At 49.8% G+C, this 19406-nt stretch overlaps 1 protein-coding gene across 1 annotated transcript in view; it reads right to left on the reverse strand.

Moving 5' to 3' along the window:
* Positions 1-570: 570 nt before the first annotated feature.
* Positions 571-19406, reverse strand: part of LOC144759390 (uncharacterized) — a 577744-nt gene continuing 558908 nt past the window's right edge. Inside the window, 1 exon segment of the mRNA XM_078646483.1 lies at positions 571-1555. Coding sequence (XP_078502609.1) covers positions 571-1555 — 985 coding nt within the window.

The following is a 19406-nucleotide window of genomic DNA, read 5'->3' on the forward strand; positions in this document are numbered from 1 at the left end:
CGCCAGATGCAGCCGGCAGGGCCCCAACAGATCAGGCCGCCTCGGGGGTCCGCAGCGCCGTCCCTCCAAGTCTCTCTGCGGCGACAGGGCCCCCCGGCCTCAGGCAGCAATGGTCCTGCGCCGGCTGAGCACCCCTCAGGAATGTAGTGCAGGATCGGCTCTCCCCGATCCCGCGTCCTGCGTTCAGTGTCCAGTAGGCCCTCGGAGCCTTAGGATGCCTCCAGCCCCCTCACCTTCAGTCCTCGCTGATTCGGCCTCTCCAGGGCACCACCAGTAGACCGCCCAGGCTCCGCCGCTGCAACAGCCTGCAAGTGCGGGGCTCCGTCCTTCAAGTCGGCCGGCGGCCAGCCGGCCCCCACCGCAGACCGGCCTCCTGAAAAATCGAGGTCGGGGATGCGGCCGAACACCCAGGCCGCCGAGAATGGCCGGCGCCGCCTGTGATGTCCCAGGCGCGGCCCCACACCGGCGCCGGATCGACTCCGCCACCGCCGTTCAGGCCACCTTGCCCGCGGGAGGAGATGCGGGCAATCACCGGGCCCCAGGGTCACCAGGATAAGTTTGGCAGGATAATTAGGGGAGGCCGCCACGGAGCTTAGCGCTCAGCCGTCCATTGTCCTCGGCAGCCAAGCCACGCCCCCGGCATTCTGAGCACTTATACGGTTTTAGTCCAGTGTGAGTTTGCTCATGTTGAGTGAGACCCGATTTCTGACTGTAGCTTTTCAAGCATTCAGAGCACTGATAAGGTTTGTGCCCCGTGTGGGTTCTCTCATGGAGAGTGAGAGCTATTTTCTGTCTGAAGCTTTTCTGGCATTCAGAGCACTGATACGGTTTTAGTCCAGTGTGAGTTCTTTGATGTTGAGTGAGACCATATTTGTGCCTGAAGCTTTTCCAGCATTCAGAGCACTGATAAGGTTTTTCCCCAGTGTGTATGCGCTCATGTTGAGTGAGATTGGCCTTACAACTGAAGCTTTGTTGGCACTCTGCGCACTTATATGGTTTTAGTCCAGTGTGAGTTTTCTCATGTTGAGTGAGACCAGATTTCTGACTGAAGCTTTTCAAGCATTCAGAGCACTGGTATGGTTTTAGTCCAGTGTGAGTTCTTTCATGACGAGTGAGACCAAATTTATGACTGAAGCTTTCCCTGCATTCAGAGCACTGAAAAGGTTTTTGCCCCGTGTGGGTTCTTTCATGTAAAGTAAGGCTGAATTTCCGACTGAAGCTTTTACAGCATTCAGAGCACTGATAATGTTTTTCCTCAGTGTGAGTTACCGCACGTTGTGAGAGAGTAGATTTCTGACTGAAGCTTTTCTAGAATTCAGAACACTGCTACGGTTTGAGCCCAGTATGAGTTCTCTCGTGTTGAATGAGATGGTCTTTCTGACTAAAGCACTTCAGGGACTTAGTGCACTGATAAGGTTTGTGCCCAGTGTGGATTCTCACATGTTGAATGAGATCGCTTTTCCGACTGAAGCCTTTCTGGCACTCAGGACACTGATACGGTTTTTGTCCAGTATGAGTTCTCTTGTGTTTAGTGAGGCGGGATTGATAACTAAAGCTATTCTCACATTCATTGCTCTTATTCAAGTTGTTTGTATCTCCAAGTTGGGGTTCTTCCTGGATACATGCCATCTTAAGTCTGAATCTAATTCCGGAGTCTGTACTTGTTTGTGTTAAAACTCAACATTAACTTCTAAACTACACTGCTGAAGCTCTTATTTGCATTTGACTAATTATAGCTTTTATTTGGAGATCAATGTTCTTATCTTTGAAGTCAGCCTATCTAACTAGTCTTATAAACTTTCACTGAGGGGCCCCTTATTTTTATTAAGATGCCCCTCAAGGATTCATTTTCTCCAAGTTATGCCCACAAGAATTCCCTCAAGTAGAATTAAGCTCATTCTGACTGCAGTTTATCGCATTTAATTTAGGAGTATTAAAAGCAGTGATAGGGTCTTTGGGGATAAGTACTTACAAGTGAGGTACATTTTTTATACAAGTAATGAACGGGGATTAAACATGTTAGAGTAGTTCACAAATTATCAATAGTGTAACACTGGCCCTTTTTAAGCTTCCTATTCCGGTGAGGCCCAAAAAGGTACACCATTAACTTTGGAGGTCTGGCACACTTGGAAACAACATAGATCAACCCAGGAGACAGAGTTGGTGGGACAAATCTTTCTATATTGTAGACGTTAATCCAGTATATTTCCTGTAATGACATCTGAGAAGAACATTTTCAGTTATTTTTTAAACTACAATGTTTTCTCTCCTCCGAATCACAGGAGACGGAGACATAAGCTTGCTCGTGCAAACTGAAGTTATTAGCCTTCCTGACACTTCTGTCACATCACGTCTATGGATACTGATTTAATGGGAGAGGCTTAGGTTTCCATGGCATTTCTCATAAACCATCAGACAGAATTTGCAACACTGTACTCTGTGTGAGGATCAGTTGTTGCCAATGTTCTTTGCTTGACCAATCGTGAAATGTTTCCTTTAAGTGAAAATATTCTTATAATTAGTAGTTGCAGTAGATTTTCAATTTACTTGCGGGTATAGTTATTATTTCAGAGGTTATTCAATCCCAATAACTGACACTTGGTAAATGTTCCTGGTCATTGTACTTCAAGGGTTTGACAACAAATAATGATTGTAAGAAAGTTGATAAATCACTTTCACATTCAGCAGTTTCTTCCGCGCCAAGTTCCTCACCATTCCTGGTGCATAGAACTAGTTTCTTCTTTAGAGATATAGAATGTTTCTACTTTCCTCAAAATATCCCTTTTTAAAAATGTTTCCGAAATTGCGACATTTCTTTTTCTTTTTGTTGCCTCAGTGACCTGTAAAAATAGAGTTAGAAATTATAAATGAGTTGCACTCCAAGGGGGTAAAACACTTCATGGATACTGCATAGACAGGGAGCTCGGGACCACTGAAACTCAATGTCGTGAGAACAAAAGTAGTGAATACTGTAGAAAGAAACACAAGTTACACATGCATCATGACACAGATTCTCAGAAGCATCCAACATCAACAGTTTACTCTTTCTGTGATGCCGACTGGCATCATAGTAAGGCATTTGTACCTCCTTTAATGAATTATCAGATGTTGTGTACTCCCCTGCACATTTAAAGGACTCTTCTATTCCTTATTTCAGGGATCCATGAAGGGACATTTCATTGAACAAAGGAATCTGCCTTGTTGTAATCACTGCTTTAAACGCCACTGGAGGAGCGTGATTATTTTATTAAGAGTGTTTTGGTCGATCAATTCCTTACCCTTGGGTGTGATACTGATACATAATACATACTTAAGAAACATGACTAACGGTGTGCCTCGTGAAACATGTGAGAGTTTAAAACTGCATCAAAAAAGCATGCAGAAGGGTCACAAACTGGTTTGAGATTAATTCATTCATGACAGAGAGAGAAACCTACTAATGTGCTATGAAAATAATATGAAAGGTAATAATGCAGTCTGTAGTTTTAACACAAAATATGATTATGAAAATGCTCAAGTAAAATGAGTCCTGCTTATGATTTCTTTGAGATGTAATTCCGAGAGAAAGTGCTTGCCCGTTTCTCAAAGAAATGTAATTAGGCTATGCTTACAAGTATAATGAAATGGTGTTTTTATATTATTTCTTATGCATCTCTATTTCTTTACTGTTTTCAATATTCAGTACGTTTTTTTCTTTAGAAAATAATGATTTAGTGGTTTTCCTTGTAGGCCTTAAACATTTATTTTGTCTTTCATTATTTCCTTCGAATAGACTAAAAATGTTGTCCTGATTGCACTGTAGCTACGAGTATTATCGCTGAAGTTTCTGTCCTACAGTTTGAAAAATGGACATCCTTTCTGTTAGAATAAAAATGTATTGACTTTGTTGCAAGTTCAGAAGAGAGTGTGTGGAGTGGACACGTCGAATTGCAAATGTATTTCTTATTTCCAAAGGGAAGTGATATTGCACATTCTTAACACCTTGGCTGCGGCGTGAATTCCGACACGGTGCTGGACATTCCAATCGCGGGCGTGGCTCGGACGTCCCTGACCGTCGCACGCACACGCCCGCCGTGACTCACGGAAGGGGTTAAAGAACAGTGAACACTGAACAAAGGTATTATGTATGGGTTCTGGACGTACTGGGTTAGAGAATGATCACACAACGGTTCCACCATGGATTTTGACCAATGGAAATCATGAAAACTGCGTAAAAGTTATTTCGTTGGCAGGAACTGAAAACGTTTCAAGGTATAATTGCCCCTTGGGAAATGGACAGCACGCTGCTATTTTCCCTTGCAAATTCTGGGCCTGACATGCTGTCGGTCTGAACTGAATTTTTCCCTGAACGGACATCTCCTGATTACCTCTGCACTTTACTGGCTGGTAAAGTTGAGCAGGTAAAATCTTTCAGCTGAAGAATTTATGACTCCCGCTATTGCACGCTGTGCTCTAGCGTTCTACTGGGTCCATCTCGTGTCTTGGTTCTGCTGAATCTACAACCGATTATTGGTTTCTATGATTCCAAATTGCATATTCTATTTTGCAATGTGTTTTTTCTCTTTTTCTTTCTTCCTTCCTCAATAGGTGTTATTTGACGATGTATTTGGTCTGAGCTGTGATGTGCTGTGATTTACATGTATACCAAAAAATAACCGTTATTAAATTATTCTAGTGCATTTTTGTACTTTGACCATTCAATCTTGAAGTTTAGATAAAGATAATTTGATAACTAGTCCATGTGTTTGTCCTTACTTATTGATGATTTTATTAATATTGTGTGAATATTATTATCTAGGCACTTCTTTATTACAGGACCTCATGAAGGAGTGGCTTTCCATCTCTAGTTACCGGAGTCCCTATTAGCTCATACGGAGGACCCTATGATTATGATTAAATTGTAGAGTTTCTATGGGCCAAACTCTGTGTTATTGTGAATTGTGTTGCTGAGGACTGAGTTTACGATGTGGTGGGTAACCTATGTCTGATCTCACAAATTTTACACCTCTTCCCCTGGATCACCCCCGTAGACTGAGGCTGTGTCCAGTTAGCTCAGTGGAATTTACCATTTCAAATTGTGTGGAAGATAAGTACTTACCGGTTGGCCTGGAACTTGTCACAGTCCTTTGACAGGACGCAGACACTGCAACACCTGAAAAAGGAAAAAAAAGCAGCATAACGGGAAAGGAAACTAAAATGGGATAAGAAAAGACAAATAATATAGAAACCAGAGGAATAAGAAAAAAGAGGTTATCTTCTACTCTTCTTTAAAGAGACCAGTGTGGCCTTGGATGTGACAAACAGGACAGGACAGGCTGGGAGGAAGTAAAGAGGTGGAAATCAGATCCAGAATGGAAGGATGAAGAATGAACAGTCTGAGGGGAGGATAGAATCACATTGTATGGAGGAAACAACTATGTAGGCAGTGAACGGACTGCTGGTGAACACGGGACGGAAGCGTGCTCATGGACCAATGCTTCCCAACCTGAGAAGGGACTAGACCTGCGCTAGGATCCCACCACATTCATATTCCTTGAGGAATGTGGCTACATCAAGTAGGTGCCAGGGTTAGTGGGATCTCAAAAATTGATGGGGGAGGTTTGCGGGAACATGGGGTGGCTGGACACTGCTACACCAACCATATGTGGCGGCACGCTTTGCTAGATAAACCTTAGTATTTATAAGAGCCCTAAAGTAAGAGGCACAAAGGAGAAAACTGTTATGAAGAGAATACACTGGCAGAGTTCAACAGTTCTTTATTAGCTTCTACTCGCCTTTCGTGCCTTATTTCTTATTCTGCTTCATTTCTAGTTTCCTTATTTCTTGATCATAGCCTTATGCTGCCTCTATGCTTTCTGGCCCCTGATCTTCCCCGCCTCTGTTCCTGTTCATGCCCGTTCTTCCCCGCTGCTGCTCTTGCAAGCCTCCCCCCTCTTTTACCGCTCCCGCCGCCCAGCTGCACTTCCCTCCCCTTCCCCTATTTAATGGATGTTGTGCGCAGCAGGTGTGCAAGCCCATCTGCACCCACCACCGCGTCCAACGCCAGGGACCCTGTATCTCCCACCTTCCACCGCTACGAGACAGCTGCCCTCCTCGCACTCAATCTCGGAAGGAACAACAGCTACCAGCTGTCGTCGCCAAACACCACCCACAGCTAATTCTCCAGCTAACACCGCTGACATTCCTTCACCATCCACATCACACCCACGGCCTCCGCACCCACGCCGGACGCCCGCTCCACCAAAGCGGGAAGTGCATCCTTCTCAACGTGCGCGCCCAGCACAGACACGCCGTAGAGATCTGGGACATCCTCAACACCTTGCCTTCTTCACAGAAACCTGGACAAACATCACCTCTGCCCCAACATCGCCACTGCCATTCCTGACCACTACAAGATCCAGAGGAAAGATCGCCCCCACCGCCCTAGAGGAGGACTGGCCCTCGCACACAAGAGATCTCTCCGACTCTCTACCTCCAGCACGAGCGACTCCCTCTCCAACACCAAACACCTCCACTTCTACATCCTGACCAGCCCCAGTACCATGCTATGTGGCACCCTCGCTTACAGACCCCCTGGGCACCGCGCCCCTTTCACCACTGCCATTGCCGACCTCATGGCACCCCACACCATCGCTTCTATGGACTACATACTAATCGGAGACCTGAACTTCCAACTCGATAACTGCAGCGACGCCGACTCCACCGCCCTCCTCGACAACCTCGACAACCTCGGACTGAAGCAGCTCATCACGACCCCCACAGAAAAAGGCTGAACACACCCTCGACCCCATCTTCGCAGGAGGGACCAACTTCCATTTCAGCCACACGTTTCAGCATCTCTGGACAGATCACCACTGCATACACTTCTCTTTCAGCACCACCACCGTACAAAAGCCCGCCCGTAGCCGCCTCGAAGGAACGGGGGCAAGGTCACAGAGGAGCACCTCAACTCCACCCTCATCCTCAAACCCCCCGCTGCCACGATTGACGCCAACTCTGCAGCCACAGAACAACACCGTTGGATCACCAGCTACGCAGACAAAATCGCACCCCTCCGCCACACCAACAGACAATGCCCCCTGAAGGCTGTCTGGTTCACCACCGACCTCCAAGAAGCAAGACGCGCCTGCAGACATTTCGAGAAACGTTGAAGAAACAGCAAAACCACCGAAGACCAGACCACCGACAAGCAAACCATGACAGAATACCACCAACTCATAAGACCCACCACGAGGTCCTTCATCTGGAACAAAATCCTCACCAAAGCCAGCAACCCAAAGGAACTCTTCAACATCATCCAGCAGTTCACCAAACCCCCCAACGATGCCACGGACATCACACTGCCCTAGAGCCTCTGGAACAAGCTTGGCTCTTACTTCCACCTGAAAATTAAGCCTCTCTACGACAACTTCAGCAAATGGACTCCAGAAACCACCTCCCCTCCAGCAACAACTTCTAGCCCACCATCACCGCCTGGACACTGGTCACCACCGAAGACACCACCATGACCATGAAGAGCACCCACTCAGGAGCCCGCATGGACTCCTGCCCACCGCACATCTTCCACAGAGTCACCACCGCCATTGCACCCAAACTACGCTGCACAATCAACACCACTTTTGAATCCGGCATCTTCCCCAACGGCTGGAAACAGGCTGAGGTCAAGCCCCTCCTCAAGAAACCCTCGGTGGATCCGACTGACCTGAAACACTACCGGTCCATCTCTATCCTTCCCTTCGCAGCCAAAGTCACACAGAAATTTGTCAATGCCCAGCTGACCGCCTTCATCAACAAGAACGCCATCCTAGACTCCTCCCAGTCCAGATTCTGCAGCAACCACATCACAGAGACCGCCCTCCTCGCAGCCACCGACGACATCCACAGGCTGCTCGACCAGTGCAACACCACGGCCCTCATCCTGCTAGACCTCCCAGCAGCCTTTGACACCATCTCCCACCACAATCTTGCAGCCAGACTGCATATGGGGTACGGCCCTCAACAGGATCTGCTCTTTTCTCACTGGCAGAACCCAAAGGATCAGACTCCAATCCTTCCTCGCCGAACCCACAGAGATCAACTGCGGAGTACCCCAAGGATCATCGCTCAGCCCCATGCTCTTCAACATCTACATGGACCCCCTCGCCACCATCATCAGACAGCGCAGGCTCAGCATATTAACCTACGCTGACAACATCCAGCTCATCCTCTCCCTCACAGAGAACCCCGAAGACACAAGACTCAGCTTCCAGGAAGGAATGAAAGACGTTGCAACAGCTGCCTAAAGCTCAACTCGGAGAAGACTGAGGTCCTCATCCTTGGACACCCCCCTCCAATTGGGACAACACCTGATGGCCCTCTGCCCTCGAAAACCCACCCACCCCGCATCATTCTAGACTCCTCCCTCACCATGACTCGCCAGATCAAAGGCGTCGCCTCCACCTATTTCAACTCCCTCCTCATCCTTCAAGACTCCCCCCAGAAGCCAGAAAGACTGTCACCCACGCAATCATAATGAGTAGATTGGACTAAGGAAAGGTCCTCTAGGCTGGAATAAAAAAAACCCTGCTACACAAACTCCAGACCATCCACAACACCGCAGCCAGACTCATCTTCGGCACCACCCAACACCTGCAAGACCTCCACTGGCTCCCGGTCGAGAAGAGAGTTACCTTCAAGCTACACACCCACGCCTACAAATCCATCCAGAACATCAGACCAAAATACCTCACCGAAATCATTTCTTTCCATGTACCCAAAAGAAACCTCCTCTCCGCTGACCTCGCCCTAGCAGAGACCCTGTGCATCCTCAGAACCAGAGCAGGTGGAAGAGCCTTCTCCTACATTACAGCCAAGGCCTAGAACGAGCTCCCAGTCAGCATCAGATGCTCCCCCACCCATCACAACTTCAGGAAGAGCCTCAAGACCTTGCTTTTCGGCTGACCCGGGGCTGCCCCCGTGCCTTGAGACGTCACAGGTGAGTAGCATGCTTTACAAGCCCCTAACTGATTGATTGAGCTTCCATACCTTCAGGCCAACAGATAATAGATCATTCCAAATGTGGCAAGACAAAGGGGGAATGGAGGGCTGTACCAAGTAGGTTAATTATAACAAAAACCTCACACAATTTATGAAACTGGAGATAATTAACTTGACCCTGGAGTATACCAACATTTGTAAGGAAACACGCTTAAAACAGCTAGCATAAAAACAAATAAGGAAGAGGACTACGTAAAAGTCATGTATTTGTTTTGTTTAATTTTATTTTTAAGATCATAAGCTATATAGCTAGAGAATGGTCTGGAGAGGCAGTCAAATACTTGAAGCTGAATAGAGATAAAAACAGCGACACAGAGAGACACAGAAAGAGACTTGAGAAGAAATAGAAGAAAAGGAAACAGAAGGCACTAGGAAACGTTACCTGGCAGTAATTTTGTTTAATTCTCCGAGGGAGGCAGCCGCACCACCTGGTCTATCCCAGAATACCTTGAAAGGAAGTAAAGAGACGCTTCAACCAAGAGCTTATTTGCATCAAACATGAATCACACTTCATCTCATCTTCCAAAACAACTGTCCTTAACTTACAAAGGAAACAAACTCTTGTCCTCTACAAAACCATTGTAAAGCACCTTTGGTCTACGAATAATAGAATATTTTCTAAAACCTTTTTATTCGTCTGCTATCTACGACCAAACCCACAACACTCAACATCCTCCAAATTCAAACCTTGCACTACAATGGATCACTGACAGAATATCGACAACAAAAATATCCAGGTACAAAAATATTGTGACAAAAATATTGTTGGCCAGAATATCCAAGTCCTATCTACATAATGGTAAGTATAAAAATATTGGATTTTTTTTTAAAATATTGTTTTTTTTTAAATGTGTAAAAAATAATGTAAACGAAAGTAAAAAATACATATAATAGAACAACATAGTTAAAATTATTAGAAAATGTTTAAAATTATAAATAATAAATATAATGTTAACAAAAACTATACATATATATATGAAATATAACAATGTACTTAATAATATTAATCAATAATTATAATAATACATTATAAAATGCTAGAAACATTAAAAATAATAAATACATATATATACATATACCAGTAAAATTAAAATTAAAATAAAAAATAATATATATATATATATATATATATATATATATATATATATATTTATATATAATAATTTCAAATAATACATATTTTTAATTTTTACAATTACATTTGACACTACATTAATAGCAACAGTAGGGAAAATGTTGGATAGTGGAGGGGATAAAAATACTATTCCCACTTCGGTGAGTGCAACAGTAGGGAAAGTGTTGGGTAGTGGAGGTGAATAATTTCTTATTCCCACTCCAGCAAGTAAAACACTAGGGAAACTGTTGGATAGCGTAGGGGAATAACTTACTATTCCACTTCAGGGAGTGCAAAATTAGGGAAAGTGTTGGATAGCAAAGGGGTAAATATTACTATACCCACTCCAGAGAGTGCAACAGTAGGGAAAGTATTGGATAGCGGAGGGGAATAATTTACTATTCCCATTCCAAAGAGTGCAACAGGAGGGAAAGTTTTGGATAGCAGAGTCGATAAAATTACTTTTTCCACTCCAGCAAATGTTGGATAACGGAGGGGAATAATTTACTTTTCCCACTCCAGAGAGTGCAACAGTAGAGAAAGTGTTGGATAGTGGAGGGGTAACAATTACTATTCACACTCCAGAGAGTGCAACAGTAGGGAAAGTGTTGGATAGTGGAGGGGAATAATGTACTATTCCCACTCCGGCAAGTACAACAGTAGGGAAAGTGTTGGATAGCGGAGGGGAATAATTTACTATTCCCACTCCAGCAGGTAGAACTGTAGGGAAAGTGTTTTATAGCAGAGGGGAATAATTTACTATTCCCACTCCAGGGAGTGCAACATTAAGGAAAAAGTTTGATAGCAAAGTGGTAACATTTACTATTCCCACTCCAACAAGTACAACAGTAAGGAAAGTGTTGGATAGCGGAGGGGAATAATTTACTATTACCACTCCAGCAGGTAGAACTGTAGGGAAAGTGTTGGATAGCGAGGGGAATAATTTACTATTCCCAGTCCAAAGAGTGCAACAGGAGGGAAAGTGTTGAATAGCAGAGTCGATAAAATTACTATTCCCACTATAGCAAATGTTGGATAACAGAGGGGAATAATTTACTTTTCCCACTCAAGGGAGTGCAACAATAGAGAAAGTGTTGGATAGCGTAGGGGATTAATTTACTATTCCCACTCCAGCAGGTGGAACTGTAGGGAAAGTGTTGGATAGCGGAGGGGAATAATTTACTATTCCCACTCTAGGGAGTGCAACAGTAGATAAAGTGTTGGATATCGGAGGGGAATAATTTACTATTTCCACTCCAAGGAGTGCAACATTAAGAAAAGTGTTGGATAGCAGAGTGGGTAAAATTACTATTCCCACTCCAGCAAGTACAGCAGTAGGGAAAGTGTTGGATAGCAGAGGTGAATCATTTACTATAGAGGAGATTGGTTGTGGACTCCCCCTACCCCCCTGCCGTCACCTACCCAGCCGGACCTTGGGCAGATTTTCACCTGGTCTCTAGTCCTTTCTTCCTCCTACCCCTTTACCCTATCCCTTACCCTTCCTCGCTTCATAAACCTTGTCCCCTATGTTCTTTAAATGTTTTTCTTGATACTTATGTAACTTTTCACTGATGTAAATTGCAATATTATTGTTCCTCGTTGTTAGACGGCGACCCGGAGGGTCGGCCGAGTACTGGGGGAGAGGCCTCCGATGAGGGCCGTCTCCGGCGATCGTACAGACAAGTCACTCCTCCCCCCAAAGATAGACACCACACCAGGATGAGATCAACACTCTTTATATAGGGTTCTTGCGGCAAGGTTATCAGCGATACAGGAGATTCAGGACTCGAGGGTCCCTTTAATTCTGGTCTCTGTAGGAAAAGGGGGTAGCGGGACAGTCTGGGTACCGGATCGGCACCGGGGGTGGCAAGAGGGAAGCTCACAATCCTCGAGCTTAGGAGTCTGCAAGGTCGGGCCGCGGCAGCGCCAGCCGGCTAGGATGGAGGTCTACAACGAAGGGGCCGCGGCAGCGCCAGCAGGCCAAGGCGATGGTTCCCGTTGTAGAGGGCCGCGGCAGCGCCAGCAGGCCAAGGCGATAGTTCACGTGGCAGAAGGCCGCGGCAGCGCCGGCAGGCCAAGATGATGGTTGCACGAGGTGGAGGGCCGCGGCAGCACCAGCAGGCCAAGGCGGTGGTTTCACGAGGGTAGGCCGCGGCAGCGCCAGCAGGCCAAGACGAAGGGTTCACAGGGCAGGGCTGCGGCAGCACCAGCAGTCCGTCAAGGATGAGTTCTTCTCGGTGTCTCTCGACTCCAGGATACAACTACCTTCCTGGTCTGGAGCTGCCCCAGTTATAGGTCTGGTCCCCTTTGATGTCCGGACCCTCGCGCCTGGAGGTCGGGAGGTCCGGAATGAGGGAGTCCAGACACCCAGCAGGGGGGTGGAGCCAGCGGCCAGGGAGGCCGGGGGTGATCGACACCTGGCGGAGGAGAGCCGTTGACGACTCCTTCTTCCCTTGACCTGCCAAGTGGTCTCTTTACCCCCTGTGTGGAGGTTGGTGCCTCGATGTCGGGGCCTGGCCAGGCCGAGGGTTGGGGTCGAGTCGAGGCCACGCGGCCTCGTGCTGTAGTGTCCAAAGATGGCGGCTGGGCCGGGGCCATGGTGCTGATGGGGACCAGGGCCAGCCGGTACGGGAGGGTTCAGGAGCTGGCGTCCCGTTGTGGACGGGTTGTGGGTTGCCTCGGGGGGTTGCCGGGGTGGCTCTTGCTGGGGATTCAGGGAGAGCCGGGGTCCGGGCCCCGTTGTGCGGAGGGGGGACGGCCCAGCCACGAGGCCTGTCCAACATGCGTCCCCCCCAGCGGAAGGCAGGGAGAGTCAGCCATCCTCTTGGGGACTCTCCCCGCCGAGGCGGAAGAAGCGTGACAGGCCGTCTGCGTTGGCGTGGTCCTGGCCTGGACGATGCTCCACAGTGAAGTCCATCCCCTGCAGGGAGATGGACCAGCGCAACAGTTTCGGGTTTTCCCCCCGCATCTGCATCAGCCATTGCAGGGGTCGGTGGTCTGTCTGTACCCTAAAGGGGGTGCCGAAGAGGTAGGGCCGGAGCTTCTTGAGGGCCCATACTACGGCGAAGGCCTCCCTCTCGATGGTGCTCCAGCGCTGTTCCCGGGCCAGCAGGCGTCGGCTGATGAATGCCACTGGCTGATCGACTCCCTCGGTGTTGAGTTGGGAGAGGACGGCCCCCACGCCCTGATCGGAGGCGTCCGTCTGTACAATGAATTCCCGGCCGTAGTCGGGAGCCTGAAGCACGGGGGCAGTGCACATGGCGGCCTTCAGCTTCTCGAAGGCCGATTGGCAGTCCGGGGTCCAGTTGACTGTTTTGGGGTTCTTCTTGGATGTGAGCTCCGTGAGGGGCCCCACGATGCTGCCATAGTCCTTCACAAACCGCCGGTAGTACCCGGTGAGTCCCAGGAAGGCCCGGACCTCGGTTTGGGTCGTAGGGGGTTGCCAGGCCTGGATGGCAGCGATCTTGAGCTGGAGGGGGGCCACCAGACCGCTTCCCACTTGGTGTCCTAGGTAGGTCACGGACCCTTGGCCAACCTGACAATTGCTGACCTTGACGGTGAGCCCGGCCTGCCGGAGGGCGTGTAGAACTTCCCGCAGGTGGCGGAGGTGGTCGGTCCAGTGGTGACTGTACACAGCGATGTCGTCCAGGTAGGCGGCGCTGAATTCTTCGAGGCCCGCCAGTACCTGGTTCACGAGTCGTTGAAATGTTGCCGGAGCGTTTTTCATGCCGAATGGCATCACCTTGAAGTGGTAGTGACCATACGGGGTAGAGAAGGCGGATCGCTCTTGGGCCCTGGGGGTGAGGCCGATTTGCCAGTAGCCCGCTGTTAAATCGAAGATGCTCAGGTAGCGGGCGGCCCCATACGGTCAATTAGCTCATCTGCCCGGGGGATAGGGTGAGCGTCGGTCCTGGTAACGGCATTCAGTCCCCGGTAGTCCACACAGAACCGGAGCTCAGGGGCAACGCCCGGGGCGGCAGCCTTAGGGACCAGGACGACTGAGCTGGCCCAGGGGCTGTCAGAGGGTTCGATCACTCCCAGGGCCAGCATCTTGGATACCTCGGTCTGGATGCAGGCGCGCACCCGATCTGGTACGCGGTACGCCCTGTGTCGAATAGGGGGGCTGTCCCCGGTGTCCACATCGTGAAGGCACCAGGGGGTGACCCCGGGGGTGAGAGAGAACAAGGATGCGAATCGTGTCAGGAGAGCTTGACAGTCTTGGCGTTGCTCCGGGGACAAGGCCTCGGAGAGTCTGACCCCTTCCACTGAGCCATCCTGCTCGAGGGTCCTCAGCAGGTCAGGAAGGGGCTCGGAGTCCTCTTCCGTCCCATTATCTGTAGCCATCAGGAGGCTGAGTTCTGAGCGTACAAAATGGGGCTTGAGTCTGTTGGCATGGAGGACCCGTAGGGGGTTCCGGGAGGTTTCCATGTCGATTAAGTAGGTGACGGGCCCCTTGCGTTCGATCACCTTGAAGAGTCCGGACCATTTGTCCTGTAGGGCACAGGGTTCGACCGGGGACATCACCCAGACCTGCTGTCCCGGCTCGAACTCGATGGAGGAGGCGTGTTGATCATACCATTTCTTCATGTCTTCCTGACTGGCTTCAAGGTTGGCTTTGGCGATCTCCCTGAATCGCCGGGTCTGGTTGCGAAGGGCCAAGAGATACTTGTATATATCAGGGGGAGTTTTCTGGGGGGCCTCTCCCAACCTTCTTTGACTAGGCTGAGGGGACCCCGGACGGGGTGTCCGTACAGGAGTTCAAATGGGCTGAAGCCTAGGGACTTTTGAGGGACCTCTCGGTAGGCGAACAGGAGGCATGGGAGTAGCACGTCCCACTGGCGACGGAGGGGTTCTTCTAGGCCCCTGATCATTCCTTTGAGAGTGCTGTTAAACCGCTCGACCAATCCATTTCCCTGCGGGTGATTGGGGGACGTGAATTTGTAGGTGACCCCGCACTGTTGCCAGAGAGACTTCATGTATTTCGAGATGAAGTTCGTGCCCCTGTCGCTGACGACCTCCCGGGGAAAGCCCACCCGGGAGAAGATCCCCATCAGGGCTCGGCCTACCACGGGTGCCGTCACGGTTCGAAGAGGGATGGCCTCGGGATAGCGGGTGGCGTGGTCCACCAGGACCAGGATGAACCGGTGTCCTTGGGCTGTCCGGGGGTCCAGGGGCCCCACAATGTCTATTCCCACCCGTTCGAACGGGGTGGTGACGACGGGAAAGGGCTGTAAGGGTGCTTTGGTTTTTCGGCCACTTTTTCCGCTGGCCTGGCAGGTGGGGAAGGCCCTGCAGTGGTTGGTGACATCTTTTCGCATTCGGGGCCAGTAAAAGTGGGTCACCAGGCGGTCGTACCTTTTGTCTTGTCCCAGGTGTCCGGCAAGTGGTACATCGTGGGCTAAGTTCAAGAGGAAATCTCTGAAGCGAAGGGGCACCACCAGCACCCGACTGGCCCCCAGTTCTGCAATCCTTTGCTCACTGTAGAGCAGGTCATTGTCCCAGTAGATCCAGTGGGCCCCCGAGGTGTCCCCTGCGCTCTGGGTAAGGGCTTGCTGCCGGAGTCTCTCGAGGGAGGGACAGGTTCTTTGTTCTTGTCGGAACTGTTCCTGGGTGGGACCCCCCTCTTGACGCCACTGGGCCAGGTCGGGGAGGTCCTGGAGCCGACCGAGTCCTTCTTTGGTTCGGGCCGGAGGACTTGCTTCTGGGGTGGCCTCCTCTGGGGCAATCGCGGGAGGAGGCTCCGGCCACTCGGGTTCCTCTGGACGGGGGACGGCACGGGCGGTCAGGGACCGGGTCGTGACACAGACCCATTCGGGGAGGCCCAGCATCCCCAGGTGCTCTCTCCGTTCGACTGCTGCCCGTAAGAACTTTCGAGATCGTTCCCCAGGAGGCAATCCACAGGGGCATCATCGCGGACAGTCACTTTCAGCATCCCGGATACTCCTCCCCATTCGAAGGGGACGTAGGCCATTTGACATAGACTTTCTGAGTTGTCGGCCGACCGGACAGGGCAAAGAATGTTCGGCAAGATCTGGTCCGGGGCCACCAGATGACAGCGGACTGCGGTCACACTGGCCCCGGTGTCGCGGAGGGCTTCATGCCGGTGGCCATTAATGTTGACCCACTGGCTGTACTTCTGCGTGTTGGCGGGAAGGGGGGCCCGAGGGATCAGGTCCCGTTCCCCTAAGCAAACCAGGGACATGGCGGCCGGTTCCCATTCCGGCTGGTCGGTCTCGTACTCTTCTTGGTCTTCCAGGGTTGGCTCTTCCCCCAGGGCGGCAGCAGCGACCTGGCGGGGTATAGTGTTCGGGTTCTTTGGGCAGTTGGGATCATTGGCGTAGTGGCCGGGTCGCTGGCATCGGTGGCAAGTAATGTTGGCTCGGAAGCCTGGTCGCATCGGAGGGTTTCCCCTGCTGGCCGGGGGCGGGGGGTTGCTTCCGGGAGTCACCGGGCCGGTGTCTCTACCCCGACCCTGGCCTCCTCCTCCCCCACGGGGGCAATGGGGCCCTTGGGCAGTTCTGTTCGGTTCGCTGGGCCCGTTTCGGCCAACTCGGGTGCTTTCCCATCGGTCAGCTTTGGCGGCGAGTTGCAGAGGTTCCGTTAGTTTACTGTCCAGGAGGTGCTGCCTGAGTTAGATGAAGCAGTTGTTAGAAAGGTGCTCCCACACAATAAGGTCAAAGAGTTGCTCGTAGGTGGTCACTTTGCTGCCCTTGATCCACCCCTCGAAGGCCCGGCTAAAGAAGTTCACGTACTCCACCCAAGTTGTACCCGGGATCCGTTTGCAGTCGCGGAACCGCTGGCGGTACATCTCGGGTGTGAGTCCGTATCGAGTGAGGAGGGCGGCTTTCATGTGGTCGTAGGATGTCATCAGATCGTCCGGGAGTTGCAGCAGGGCGTCTCGCCCTTCGTTGACAAACCTCCCCCATAACCCGGCTCCCCAGTCGCTCCGGGGAATCCGGTGGGAGGTCATGGCTACCTCGTATGCTTTGAACCATTGTTGGATATCATCGTTCTTGTAGTACTCTCTGACGACATCTTTGGGGATGTGGACCTTGGGGTCTGTAGTGGCAGGGGTGTTCGTGCGCTCGGGGGTCCCGAGCTCCTTGTTCTGCTTCCGAATCTCTAGTTCTTTGAGGTTGCGCTCATGTTCGTAGGCTAGCTTCTTCTCTTCTAGCTCTCTCTGCCTTTGTTTCTCTTCTCGCTCCTCTCGGAGCCGTAAGTGTTCCAATGTTATTTTTTGTTCTGCCAATTTGAGCTCTCCATCTAAGCGAAGTCGCGCCAGTTCTAATTCATGGAGCCTGCTTTTTTCCCGTTCTCGGACCTCCTCTGGGGAGAGACCCGATCTTCTTTCTTCCGTCGGCGTGGGGCTTGTTTCGGGTGTCTCGTGGCTTCGTGTTTGGGGTACGGTCGTACCCATCTCCGCCCAAGATTCCAGGGGTTGTTTGAAGTCCTCTTTCGTGCTCAGTCCTGTGGTTGAAATGCCTAATTCTATGCAGAATTGTTTCAGTTCTCTGTGGTTGTATTCTTCTAGCTTTTCCATCTGGAATTTTTCCGTTGTTCCGCTCTCTTTTGTTGTCATGGTGGTTGTGTGTCGTGGGGCGAGTTACCCTCTGTACGATTATGCGTTGGTTCGGATCGCGCCGCTGGCCACCAATGTTAGACGGCGACCCGGAGGGTCGGCCGAGTACTGGGGGAGAGGCCTCCTGTGGTAAATAAATAATTAATTACCGGATCTATTTTTCAGAATAATCAATAAACAGGTAGCTCAATAAATAAGAGTCAAGATTCGAGGTAGCTGAAGTTTACAGGCTTTAATCAGGCATAAAGGACAGGAACAGGACAGCCTGTACGGGAATAGGATGGCAGCTGCCGGGGGCAGGATCTGGGAACGGACAAGGGTAACTTTTAATAACAGTGCACAATATATATAGTTAAACAGAATACATTACATTCAATACAGTAGGCGTGGTTTCGTAACAGTCGCGAAAGATAAGGGCAAAATGATGTAACAAGAAGGCGTGTACAGGGCGTACACATAGACATGTGATGTAAACGTAACAGAATATGTCATAAATGGGGCGGAAACATGGAGGGGGCTACCTGAGCAGCTGGGACCTCTAACCTAGTGGTGCGCGCAAACGGGCAATGACGTGTTACCAGGTAGAACTGGGGGCTATGACTTCTGCGCTAGAAGAGGAGACTAAAGTCTGGAGTGTCAGAGTGACATGTACCCAGGCATATCTAGTATCTGGTGTTTAGAGTACATGTTGATAGAATCCAAAAGTTATCAGGGCAAAGACTACTTGATACTAAGACTGGTGCATGCATAATTCTACATGTAGTGCGTGGGTGAGGAATATTCTATGAATATTAATACAGTATTTCTCTTACATGGAGACATAAAGGCTAGACCATGACGGAGACTATTGATGCGTTGCAGTAGCTTAGGAATGCAGAGAAGGAGGGCTGGACTGATAACTAGAAACATAACATACTCTTGGCAGACTGGGAGGCAGAGCCAGGCCGGGCCGGGCACTGCGTGGCAAGAAGTAAGCTAAGGGTCAGGGATGCAGGTGGGGGCTGTATCGCTCCTTGGAGAGGGTTCAGGAAACAGGAGCTGAATCTGAGTCCGGGCCCTTTTGAGGCCTAGAAACGGGGACAATTCAATGATTTAACGTGCACACTGTAAAATGTGGCAACGTAGGTTTACATAGGCCTAATATTCGTTGTTTTCACGAAGACTGGAAACTGGCATACTAGAGATGGACACAACTGTAATTGCGTCTTTAATCGATCATAGGGGAATACATGCATATCGATCATGCACATATAACATAAGGTGGGGAACACGTAGGCACATACAACATGGCAAAATTTACTTTTCCACATTCCCTCCTTGTGCCCTACGTTTCCATCAGGAAACATCAATATTCATGATACCATCTATCATTTCATATAGCATCATTTGCTCGTCTCGAATTGTCTTGGAACGGGATTTAGGACTAGGAATACAAGAGGTAGCGCACATGCCGCAAATCGCAGGGCCACATTGTATACAGAGGCAGCAACTGAATATGATCATTACTGCAATACCTAGGAATGACAATACTTTCCATCCCCAAGCAGATATGATACTCCAGAGCCAACCGGACCATGTCCAGGTGCCTGGATTCTGGTGTAACTGATGGACAATTTTATGGAGTCTGGTTATAGCTGAATAAACAGACGGCGCGTTATTAGGAATGAAAATGCAGCA

This window comes from Lissotriton helveticus, chromosome 1_1, assembly GCF_964261635.1.
Source record: "Lissotriton helveticus chromosome 1_1, aLisHel1.1, whole genome shotgun sequence".
In the NCBI taxonomy this organism is placed as follows: domain Eukaryota; kingdom Metazoa; phylum Chordata; class Amphibia; order Caudata; family Salamandridae; genus Lissotriton; species Lissotriton helveticus.